General features: G+C 42.4%; 1 protein-coding gene across 1 annotated transcript in view; it reads left to right on the forward strand.

Moving 5' to 3' along the window:
- LOC106043937 (transmembrane protease serine 11E-like) overlaps window positions 1–12,609 on the forward strand; it is a 44,290-nt gene that overhangs the window by 3,144 nt on the left and 28,537 nt on the right. Inside the window, exons 3-4 of the mRNA XM_048073606.2 lie at window positions 5,978–6,099; window positions 6,833–6,951. Coding sequence (XP_047929563.1) covers window positions 5,978–6,099; window positions 6,833–6,951 — 241 coding nt within the window. The remainder of the gene's footprint in view (window positions 1–5,977; window positions 6,100–6,832; window positions 6,952–12,609) is intronic.

Raw genomic sequence — 12,609 nt, forward strand, 5'->3', positions numbered from 1 at the left:
CACAGCTTCCTTGTGAAGATCTTGTGCGCTGGCAGGGTAAGTTGTAGAGTAACTGGTGCTGTATATGTTAGTCTAAAAGTGAATATGTAGGTGGAAATGCAGTGCCACTTGCACCAATTTGTCATCCGGTAGGTGGGCAAAATAAGCGTAAATTACAGACTGTTGAGGTGTAGCAGGAAATGAATACCAGCCCTGGTGCAAGGACAGTCATGTTCCATTGGTATTAGTGGGAGTTGTGCCTGATTATTGCAGGAGGTAGATGTTCCTGCATGGTATCAAACAAACTTACTCTGCTCAGTTTGTGTGCTCCGGTCTAGACCCTGATTCCAGAAGCTGTAGTGAAGTTCTGATATATGCCAGAACTAATTTGATGACTTTAGAATTGGTACCATTTGTGTTTCCTTGCCACTTTCCCTCAGTTTCTGAGCTTTTCAGACAGAAAAATAAAATTATGAAGAACTTAATCCTGGGTATTAAAATCTGGTCATCTTCATTACCTGAGCAAGCCCCAGTGTAAGCTCAGCTGCGTTTCTGGCCTCTGCTGTTCCTACTAGAGGGTGTTGCAGAAGTGCCTTACTCTGTTAAGTTTTTCACAGGCAATCTATTTTGGGTCAGTGCATTTTGGGTCAACTGTAAGCCTTTAATTCATTCTGTTTCCATCACATACTTTGTCCATTTCTGTATTTTTAGTTACAGAGATCTGTGTTCTCAATGAAGTCTTGTTAACACAAACCTTGGGATGGCTTAATTTGACATGCTTCCGATACTAGACAATCTGACAACTTCATGTAGTTTGTGGACAGATTTGATGATAACAGGGACAGGTTTCATACGGAAAAGAACATGGGAATTGCTAAATTTCTCTGTCACTGGAAAATTGCCCTGGGCTCAGCTGAATCTCTTGCCTAAGGAGTCTTCTCTGATTTCATCAGGGTTTCTCCTGTGAAGAAATTTGTCCATCTCTGTTCAGTGAAAAAACTTTGCTAGATTACAGCATCGCACTGTTTATCTGCCCAGACCAGCAACTTTTTACTGTATATAAGCTATAAAATAGAGAAAAACCTATTATTCAGCCAGAAATGCAAGCTTCCAAACTACATGAAAAGCTGGATACTTTGGGCCAGATTCTCAGTGGATATAAGCTGTTGCAGATGCACACAATCACGAAGGCAGAAGAGCAATTATTACTAAGGCTGATAAAACACTTTTCATCAATTTTCCTCAAAGCATCTTAAATAGGAATAAAATATCAGACATTTTAAAACTATAGAGAAAATCTGCCTGCCTAAGCTTCTTTTATAGGACTATAAATGAAAGACGTTTGATAATCCACAAGAAAACATCACTTCTAGGTGGCTGTTTTGGGTTTGGTAGTTGCACTGTCATGTCAACAACTTTCTTTTGCAGACGCTGCTGGTGCTTGCATGCTGAAGCAGAGGCCTGTGCTGTTTCACAGTGCGTGCTGACTTAGCTAGACACAGGCTCTGATCTGAAGTTCACAGCAGCTAATGGAGGGCAGATAATTCTCACAAGCGTCAGAGCGTGCGTTCTTCCCTGGCAAGGGCTTTCCCTCTGAAGCAGGAGGTTTGACTCACTGGAGAGGGTTTTAAATCTGCTCCTTTGGAAGAAGTGAACTTTAATTCCGAGATGTGGAAGAGTTGCTATTTCTTTCCTAAATTAGCAGTTTCAGGCTGTACTGAGGCAAGTATGTGAATGGTTTATTTAATGTATTTATGACACTTTTATTAAATGGCATCCATAAGAAACTAGTTAGGGTATTAGATAAGATTTTTAAATTGTTGAAACTTTTTTTTTTTGATACCCCTCTGTTAATGAAAGTCAACAGACAACTAGCTGACCACTGTGTCCTTGCCATGTGTGGCTTTTAAAATTTATAAGGGGGAGGGATCCCTCTGGTTTTGTGTTTATTGGTGTGGGCTTCTTATTCAGGAAGAGGTTTCTTGGGGGCTGCTTTGTGCTCATGATGGGGGGAGCCCAAACACTGATATAAAATGTGTCCCTTCAAATCACCCACCACCACTCAGGAAGTCTCAGTGGACATTTCTAGGAAAATAACCAGCAGAATGCCAGATGAAAAAGCCACTAAATTGTTAGGAATTATTAGGAAACAAAACAACCAAATGAAATTGTTATGCTAATGTGGACAATTTTACATCTTTTGTTTGTTTGTTTGTTTCTCCTTATCAGCAAACTTTTCACTCCTCTTCCTAATCAGACAAATTTTAAGCTGGAATTGGCAAACAACCTTTTGCCAAGGGATGAAACCCAGTCCCTGACTGCGGTGTATTTAAGATTACTGCACTGAGGTAGAGGGCAGGACCATGAAGGCTGCAAGCAGAAGGGACCCTAACAGAAAACCCAGTGAGGTCAGTGGGAGATTTTCAGCTGATTTTTGGCTCAGGCTTAAAATCTCCGTTTCTCCTGGAGGAAACTACTGACTGCTGCTGTAGGGTTTTTAATCCTGCTGTGTATTTCTGTTACACTCCCTGTTCCTTCTCTGTTGAACAGGTAGTTCCCAAGGGGTTAGCAGAGACTGCTTGACTCTTGACCTGAGAACATAATTTCCTGCCATTGAACTTGTATCAGCTCTCTGCAGTGTTCAAGCTCTTGGTCATGTGAATCAAAGCTATTTCAGTTTTGGGATAGTTACTTCTCACGTGTCTTGAATCCCTACAAGTACTGTCTCACTTTTCATTTGACAACGTCCCATTGTGTAATAATTAATCTTTGAGGAATGAACCTTAGGAGACAGAGCAGAGCAGCAATACAACTCAAACCTAGTGGAAATGGACAAGTATCAGCCCAGCAAGCTCTGTGCTTTTTTCTCCAACACAGATCTTTGAAAACCTGGATTTGAGATTCAGTCCACGCATCTTTTCAAATGGAGAAGTATCCAGTTTGTACAGATTAGCCAAACAGCCTAATCAGGGACATTCTAGTCATAACATTTTTTTTTAAACAAAGTTTTGGCTTTAGAACAAATTAGTGATGGAGAGCAAGTCTTTAACAGTCCTTTCATGCTTTTATTTAAAAGGAAAGGGAAGCATTTATTCAGAAAAAAAGAGGAAAAAGACATCTCAGTTTTTCCCCAAACAATCCCACCTCTATTAAGTGACTTTCTATGATGTATTTGTTGAATTTAGTCAGTTAAGAAGCTGTTCAATTTAGAGCCTGATGAAATGGTGCTCTCAGAGAGGTTTCATGAATTCAGTGGAAGTCATATAGTGAGTAAGATTACACATATAAGTAACTGTTGTGGACTGAGGCTTGTGTTTACTACATGGAACACAAAAGGGAAGAAATTAAGAATAAGGATATAAAAAATTAAAATGTTTACACAAAAATGCTGAAAAAGTTTGTAATATATAGAACGTTCTCTCTCTATAACTGTGTCCCAGCCATGTTACTTCTGGTCTGATACCATTCTTTCACTGATACGATAGGCAGTTACTTCTTCTCACTCACCTGCTGTGGTGTGGAGTTGGCATTCAGCCTTTTAAATGGGCTTCTCAAACCCAGCATTTTGGTCTGGGGCTCTGCCAGGATCGTTATAGCTGAAAGACCTTCTAAGTGTTTTTCCTTCTGTGAAGTTTGAGGAAGGCAATTGCTTTTTTAAATGAAACTAAGATAATGAATGTGAGTAGGTCGTGTCAAGTTAGCTGTGTTTTTTTGTTTGTTTGTTGTTGTTTTTTTGATTTTTTTTTTTTTGCGACTTAGTCTCACTGCAAGCATTGTAGAAATATTTGCAAAACACATTGTCCATGCAGAAGACAGAATGTCTTAGTTTTGACTATTAGCTGCATAGAATCGTAGGATATCCCGAGTTGGAAGGGACCCATAAGGATCATCGAGTCCAACTCCTGGCACCGCACAGGAAAAAATAAAAAGCATAAACTAAAGCTGAACTTGCCACTCACTTAATGAACTAAGGTAAGAGCTACTGCTACACCCACTAGGGCTTTGAGACCTCTCAGACAATAAGCTGAGTCTTGTTAGATCCTGATTTCATGTAGCACATCTATAAGGGCTACCCCCATAAATGAATGTTCTCCATGGAGACCAGATTCCAGGCACCACAGCGGTGAGTGATCATTGGAAGTTTAGTTAAATTACTCTGGCTTTATGTTTTAAATAAACAGAGAGAGCAAATGTAGTAGTACTAGAGATGTTAAGGTGTGGTTCTCTTAGATTTGTTTTAATCAATTTTCTGACCAAAGTGCTTATGAAATCTCTTCTCAAAATATTTAAATTATCCCTATTTTATTTTATCCCATTTCCTATTTGCTTTCCAATAACTGAGATAGTTGTCCCTTGGAAAGAAAGATCAGTTTATGAGGAAGTTAGAGGCAGTTTCCTATATTTTTCTGTATCTGACTATGAACACTTGTGAGCCCATTGGTCAATCAGTCTAGAAATGTGTGGCTTGAAAAACAGGGTAACATGAGGTGTGAGGAAAAGATGCTACAGAGATTGATCAGCCAAAGTCTCTTCAATTATCAAAGGCAGTTACTGTATCGAGCTATTTCCTAAATGTTCTTGTTAATGAGACAAAGCCCTAACCATTTATACCTACATATTCTTCATTTCTCCATTTAGTGTTTTAAGAGAACTTCCATGCACTAGGCTCAGAAATAATGTTGGAGCTGCTCTTCACCAAACTCTTAACACAACCGTTTCATTTTGGTGTTATTTTTTTCTGCTGTGGATCTACGGATTCATTTTGAAGAAAACCAGATGAGATGAGAGTTTAATAAGCTGTTTTAGAGTATAGGAGGAATGAACTCTAGTGTATTTAAATTATGCCTCATGAGGTGTTCCAGAAGTGAGCTATATTATCTTGTTACGAATGTGGGAACTCACTGAGATCCCTTCATACCCTCAGGAGAGGGTCCCTGTAGTCTTGTTTTCTAGCTGTACGTGGAGCTGGAGGTGTGCATGTTAGCATGAGTGAGGTGGGTGGCTCTAGTAGGAATGACTCTTTGCCAAAAACTCTTCCTTCCTGTTCTGTATTTTGTAATGGCTGATAAGATCATAGAAAACATGGCTCATGGGATCTTAAGATGTCTTTGAGTTCATAGCCAAAGGCAGAATTTGCTCTAAATAAACTTTTGGGGGCAGATTTGTTTAAATATCATACTGACCTATTGACTTGCACTGTGTTAATTTGGATTAGCACCTGTGTAATTAAGAGCACAGCAGAGAGAAGTATCCGGCTAGGCTTTCTACCTGTGTTCCCTTGTCTGCTCACATGTCCCTGCCCCCTTCCCTGTCATTCCATCCCTTCAGCTAATACTGCTTAGTACCATGCTTACCTTTCTTTTTGGATTTGGCCTGAGTAAAACAGGAAGCACACGCTGTTCCTCCAAAATCTGTTTGTCTTTTTTTTTTGTGTGTGTGTGTGTGTGTGTCCAGCCCTGCTTTTCATGCTGAAATAAACCGAACAGCTTGGGTAATGCATAAATACGTACTATAGAAATGAAGGGGATGGGTTTTTTTTCCAGTTTTGTTGCACTAAGGAGCAAAGGCACTAGTATGTCTGTGATAACTGACTTGTTTAACCTCTTGAAAGCTGCTTACATTGCTGTACAAGAGTTCACTTAGCTGAAGAATGAGAATAACAGTTTTATTCTTGGAAATTTCCAGTCAGGGACTGCAAGAAAGTCCTTAGTGGGACACCTATTTAATTGAGCCATTAAAACAAACAAACAAACAAACGAAACACCTGCATCTGTTTTCTGTGGCTCTTGGCATATGTCAGCATATATTTCAAAATAGCCTTGAGTCATGGTTTCATTTTTAAGGGTGTTGGGTGAGAAGTCACTTAATACTAGTGGGAAGAATCAGCTTATACCAAGGGAGAAAACTTTAGCATCTGCATCTTGTGTTTTTTTTGTTTGTTTTTAATTGAAAAGCACCTCTTAGATATTTATTTTTTCCTTTTTTTTTTTTTTTTCAGAATTCATCAGCCAGCCATCAAAATAAGACATCTCGAGCCCTGGAAAATTGCTCTAATTGTTATTGGAACAGCAGTGGCAGCAGCCATCACCATTGGTCTCCTAGTTTATTTTCTGGCATATGGTAAGTTTTACAGAACTTACCACTCTTCTGTTACTCTGTTAAGTGCATCTCTCTTGTGCTATTTGAGGTCCACAGTGCTGGGAGTTTGTTTTCCATCAGTCTAACCAAAGCTTATTTGGGGAAAATCCACTGTCTTCTCTATCACTCTTTCCATCCTCATTTAGCATCTTTGTAGATCTCTTCTCAGGAGCATTTCCTTCTGTGCAGGGTGGTTAGGGCTGTGGTTTCTGTTGCCTTTCACTCGCTTTCACTCCTTTCATGTCTTCCTCATGATCTACTTCTGTGATGAGGTCAACACATGAGCCTTCTGGCCTCTGTTAAGCGAGTGACAAGCTAAGCCTCCCGCTTGATTCTACCCATGGTGTTTCCCCGTTCCCCTGCCCTGATCCCCAGAAGTTGCATGCCAGTGCTCAGTGTTGTGTGGATAAGTGGGCCAGGAAGAAAGGCAGCTGACCAGGAGGATGCTACTTGTGATTCTGTGTGCATGTACTACTGGTCAGTCAGAAAAGTAACTGCTGGAGAAACTGGGCTTTTTGTTACTACTTGGCACAGCCCACCCAACAGAAATGATTTCTTGTTCCTGCGTTCCCAGCTTTCAGAATTTTTATTTGAATGGGTTGGGTACAGGTCAACCACTCCACGGACATCTATGCAGTCAGCCCCAGACCCTTCTGTAAGTTCATGTGTCTCGGTGCATTGTGAGTATTGCCTGTTCCTCTTCTCTCCCTTGCAGATCAGAAGCTGTTCTATTACAGCGGCAACGTAAAAATCAGCAATATCCGGTACAGTAATGAATTGTCCAGACAGACCTCAGGGAAGTTTAGAGACCTGAGCGAGAGGGTTGAGAGACTGGTAAGTTGGGACTGTTGTGCCTTTCCTTTATTAAGGACTGTGTGATGATAATGTGAATAGATCACGAGCCTTTGGTGCATCTTGACCCCCCATGGTTAGCAGACATGGGCAATGGATAACATGGGAGTCGTGTTCATACCTGGCAGACCAAATCCACTTGTTTTAGCCCATTTAGTAGATATTTGCAATATTCTCGGCTTCCTCTTACATCAAGAAACATTTCTGTGCCTTCTCCTTCCCCAGCCTGTCTGCTGTATGCACTTCCACGTGTATATATGCAGCATCAGGCACGCGAGAGACCAGCCTATACTGACAGAGCTCATCAGACTCCAAATTATTTCCCTCCTCCCCTACCATATAGCTAGCTACCTGGCACTGCTTGCTGGCTTTCCTGCTACCCTGCTGTCTCTAAGGAAAGCATGCTTTTACACCCTCTCCTTTACCGGGTGGGGAGCGTTATCTGTCAGGCTGCTGCTGATGTTGAGAAAACAATACACAAGTCTTTTTCCTGCTCCTTTGGTATGTTTTGTTGGGAAACTCTCCTACAAATAGTAGAGGGTGCTCATACAGTAGCTATGGAAATAAATAGATACATTGCAATTTCCTTTCTTGTTTTCTCTTTGAGACACTTCCCCACAGATGATAATTACAGAGTTCAGCTCTTTACAGCCATAAGCATGTGATTGTGCTTGTATCTTTTTGTATTTCATTCATTAGGGTCTGATACATATCTCCTACCTCCTGTTTAGCAACCTTGCACAGATACTCAGTTAATAGGACAATCAATGCTTTGCTCCCCACTGTCATTTAATTTAGGGACGTGCCATGTGTTCATAACAAAATCTGAGCTGTGTTGAACGTTGTCCTGGAGAAGCAGGATTTATCAGTGCTAACATCTCTTCCCAACTCCACTGCTGAGGGCCTTGGAGATCTTGGTCGAGTTGTCCTCCTCTCATGCATTTGTTTCCCTTCTGCCCCATTTGCCTACCAGGGACTGTATTGTATTTCACAAGATCTGCTTCTGGTGCATGTCTGTGTGTATAGAGTCTTATGTAAGCTGCGTTTACTTAGGTGCTACCAATTGACAACTGTTACCTAATAATTGCAGGCTTTTAACCTTGTGATAGGACCTTGGAGAGGGAATGTTCTCCCTGAGCAAGGAGACATGTATTGCTGAGGGGGGAGGAAGGCCGGGACTAAGGAGAAAGCTTTGAGGAAGAACACTTAGTGAGTAAAGTTGAATCCCTTTCTCCCACTTCATTACTTTTTTTTTTTTTAAAGTCTCCTTTGGCAAGGAAACACCAATTTTAGCCAAGAAGTTATTTCATACAGTGTCAAGTGCAGTCAGAATGTCCTCTGAACCTGGCTGTTAATTCAGATACTGGAATAGAAGCTAGTGCTTTAGAAACGTTGTCTCCTCTATGGGTGTCAAGTACTTCTGACAGTAGTGACAGTAAATACTGGAAGGAATACTGGTTGAGCAGTGAGAAACGTAATTTCAGAGCATGTTAATTGTACCAGATAAGTAATGCCATAACATGCAGACAGAGAACTGTTTCCTTTCCCTCATTCCTATGACTTTTCTTTTAAGTGGTCTTTAATTCAGGCATTAGCTTCTACCTCAGTCTTTCAAATTTTCTGAGTTCTTTGCTAGGTGAGACTGAGATTTGTCCATAAGTTGTTTTTTTTTTAAGTGACTCCATGCACTAATGAACAACAATATGCTCTCTCTAAGTCTGATGCTGCCCAAGCAAAACCCAGTTAGTGGTGTTAAAAATCAAAGCAATCTTTGTAGAAGCAGAAATATCCTCTTGACTTCTTCAGACAGCTGTCTCAGAACACCTACATTTTCATCAGCAGCATTTTCACACCGTCTTTTAAGTAGAGGTGGAGGGAGTTGTGGGTTTTTTTTGTGTTGTTTTGTTTTGTGTTTTTTTGTTTTGTTTTGTTTGTTTGTTTTTTTAATCATGTTTCCTGATGTGTTTGGTTTTACCAAAATCCTTTGTAGTCTTACCCAGTTGGGTTCAGAGTTCTGGATGTCCAAGCCTTCCAGTTGTCATTAGTAGTAACGATACCTAAGCTCATGTTGTGAAACAGTGAGTCAATGCAGATAAAGGCAGCATCTTTCACAATACTTGGTGCAAAGTGAACAGAAGTGAATCATCTCCGATAATCAGAAGCATTCAAATTACCCGAGTTAGTGCAACTCCCTTCGAGTGTTCCCTTCTCTGATCCCTCCCTGATGAAGCCTCCTTTGTTTGTCCCCAGAAAAACCCTGAAAGGAGCTCTTCTGAGTGTTGGTGTTTCTCGAGGAAAAATGTTTTTGATCCTGTAGAGAGGTCATCCTTTGCCTTCCTTGGGACTAGCAGAAAACATTCTGGTGTTTGCTTTGTTTTCCACAGCTGAATAGTAACACCCATTATGCGAACGACATTCCCTACTCTCTTATCTCATTGAAGGCGGAGGGAATGCAGCGAGATCATGCCAAAGAGCTGATGAAGCCAGTGCACCAGTCAACATCGCAGGGCTGACTGGAAAGTCTGGAAAATGTATTGTGGGGTGGAGCTGGGGGGACTGAGGAACAGATGATGAAAGCTATCTGCTCCTTGCATGGCTTCCTACAAGCAGCCGTAAGGGTTCCCTTTGTCTTCTCTTGAAAGAGCAGAACTGACTGAATGCCACTGTGGGAAGAGATGTTCCAGCCTGCCAGAGCCTCCTTGTTTTTCTAGCTGGACCAGTCGTTCTTCCCTTCCCAGCCTAAAATGCACTGTGCCAGACCTGTCTCTCTTGAGCTGAGTACAAAGGGCACAGTTTCAGCCTTAATGGCTTCTTCCACAGGGAGCCTCTATTTTCTAGTGGGTTCACTTATGTGCAGATCGGCCAAGCAGTGTCTTAGATGCCACTGTTTTCCTACATGACCATTACTCTCTGTTTTTCTGTAGCTCCTGCACCAGGCTTGGGGTTTTTTCTTCTTGCACAAAATCTCTTCATTCTGCTTTTGAATTTCCCAAGTGTGTCTTGAAGGCCCTAGCCACCCTCTTAGTAACAGCATCTGTGGGAGACATCCAAAGCCCTATTCCTAAGCTTTTCTTCTTCATCCGAAGACCCCGAAGTGCAGCAGGAGCTGAGACAGCCAGCTCTAGATAGACCTCAGTGACCGGGATGATCCCGGGCAGCAGCACCCACTGCCCCGTGTGCAAGGAGGAAGGTGGAGGTCATTTGGAAAGCAGTCTTTGATACCAAGTGAAGGAGTTGTGTGTTGAAGAGGACTTGAAACGAGCACTTTATCAAGAACCATTTAAAGAGAAGTTGCCTCAGCAGAAGGCTGGCAAGTGTCTAGTTATGAGAGAGTAATAGCTACCAAGCAACCACAGCATGTGGCCCCTTCAGTACATGGCTGGTTGCTCAACAGAAGTGACCACCAGCTTTTACTCTGCCCACCAGTGACTTGCAAATGTACCTGTTTCCTATCCCCTACTCTCTCCTGCTCCTGTGTGACTTTAAGCCAGGCTGTGAGTTGGGTGGATGGATGTTCCTCTGGTAGGAGTGCAGCGTGGCTCCCTCCTTGGCTATGGGGTGGCTGGGGGAGACACAAGGTGTTTGTTTTCTCACCCTCAGTGCCTCAAGCCATGGAGTGGAGTGTCACGGATTTCCCCTCCACAAGGTGCCTTGGCTCTCCCCCTTCCTGGTACCATCCACAACCAACACAAAGCTACCTGGCTGGATCTGGGCAGAGTGGCTGGGGATTGCATTAACTGGATAGCTAGGCACTTTCCCTGGAAAACTGTCTATCCCAGTGTTTCTACTGAAGTCATGGAATTTCTTAAGTAATTCTTGCCTCTGAACTCAATGCTGTGTCATGACATCTCTTCTAGAAACAGACATCTTGCTTCAGTGATTTGAAGTGAACAAAGAATCTTCTGTGTTCTTAACTACAAACACTGGGAAAAGTTTTTGATGGATACAGCTCTTGAAACGTGCCCTGTCTGATAGAAATTAATCAGTGATGTTTTAGTTTAGAAGTAGTGGCTCTGCAGCGTATCGCACTTGCAATACCACATGAAATGCTTCAGAATGATTCTGATGACTGTGCCTGTTCTTGGTTGTTTTAAGGACTCGTTGACGAGTCCCTGTAATGGAGCTAGGAAGGAAGGAGACAGTTTTTTCCCCTGGCAGATGATGTCTGTTGACATATTTCTCTGAGAGCAGTGGGGGGGCAGGCAGGTCCCTGCACAACCCTGCACACAGATCTCCTGCTCTTTGTGCTACTAAAGGCAAGCAAGAATCCCAAGGACTGTCAAGTGCAGCATTTGGAACCCAGTAGCTCTTTGCTGCTCTGCACCTTTCCTGACACTTAGTGGCCACAAATGGGGCTTGTTAGCTGAATCCAGTGCCCTTAGCTGCTTCCACCACAGAAGACACTGGTGGGATGCAGTGGGAGCTGACTCCATCCTTTGCATCGTCAGTGGTGCAGTGCAGGTTCTCAGCGGCTTCAGCACGTTCCAGTTACAACCAACCAAAGCACGCTGCAGCCTCCCAGCTCCCAGGCACTGATGTCTCTACTGTACAGATGGGGAACTGAGTTGGAGAGAGCTGAGAGGCCAAATCCGTAAAGCTACTTCAACACCCATGAAGAGATCCCCAGAGACAAAAGAATTTTCCTGATCATCTGTAAGCACTTGAAAAGGTTTCATTGGCACACGCAGGTTTTACTCACCCTCATCACAGTACTCGAGTTTCTGTGATCGTTCCTTCAACTCCTGCGTAGACACTTACGTTACTGTGGAAAATAGAGCTTTAACTCTTGATAACCTTTTTTGGCAGATTATTCTTCAGCAGGACACTTCTCATAACTGAAAGGCTGCCTCTCTGCTTCATATCCAGTTATAAGCTTTCGATCATCGTGATTTGAGTTGTGAATAGCTTACAGTCCCATCTGCAGGGACAAAGCCTTCAATACTGGCTAAGCTTTCCATGTGAGATGAATGAAGTCTGACTGAAAGGTCTGGCAGTAGTGAATGCGTAGGTGAGACTGCTGTCTCATAGCACTTAGCCTTTTTGGGGTCAGACCTGAGACAAGTCTTCCTGGGGAGCCAAACTGTGTGTTTTTTGGGAGACAGAGGAAGGTGAAATACAGTCTCTTTACAGCCAAGAGCTAGTAGCAAAGCTGACTGGAACTGTACACGAGGTGATCATTGCACCTTCCACGGAGCTGATAAGGTAAAGCTCAGACGCATGTGGTTTGCTCGATCGATACCTCGTGGTCTGGAGGTTAATTCAGCAGTAGATCCCCAAGCCAGGAGTTTTTTGAAACAGTCCTAAAGACTGTATTTGCTCTGGGAAACCAGGCTGTGAGGGCTAATGTACAGGTGATAACTGAGCATGTCCCAGGAAAGGGAGTGTGCTGAAGTTCAGAGGAGTCTAACTTGACTTTTTTTTTTTTAACAGCAAGTTGAAGCAATGGTCACTACAAGTATCATGTAGCTTCATTTGCTGCATGGGCTATTTCCCTGCCCACTGCCCCTGCCCTTGTAAATTATATCTTTTTCCCCTCTCAGTCCCTGAAACATTGAAGAAAATTGAAGATAAAATAGATCACACAGAAATTATAGTAGCTGCAGCAGCCAAATCTTTCTGATGACTTTTCAGACAAATACT

Source organism: Anser cygnoides, chromosome 4 (genome assembly GCF_040182565.1).
Source record: "Anser cygnoides isolate HZ-2024a breed goose chromosome 4, Taihu_goose_T2T_genome, whole genome shotgun sequence".
Lineage (NCBI taxonomy): Eukaryota > Metazoa > Chordata > Aves > Anseriformes > Anatidae > Anser > Anser cygnoides.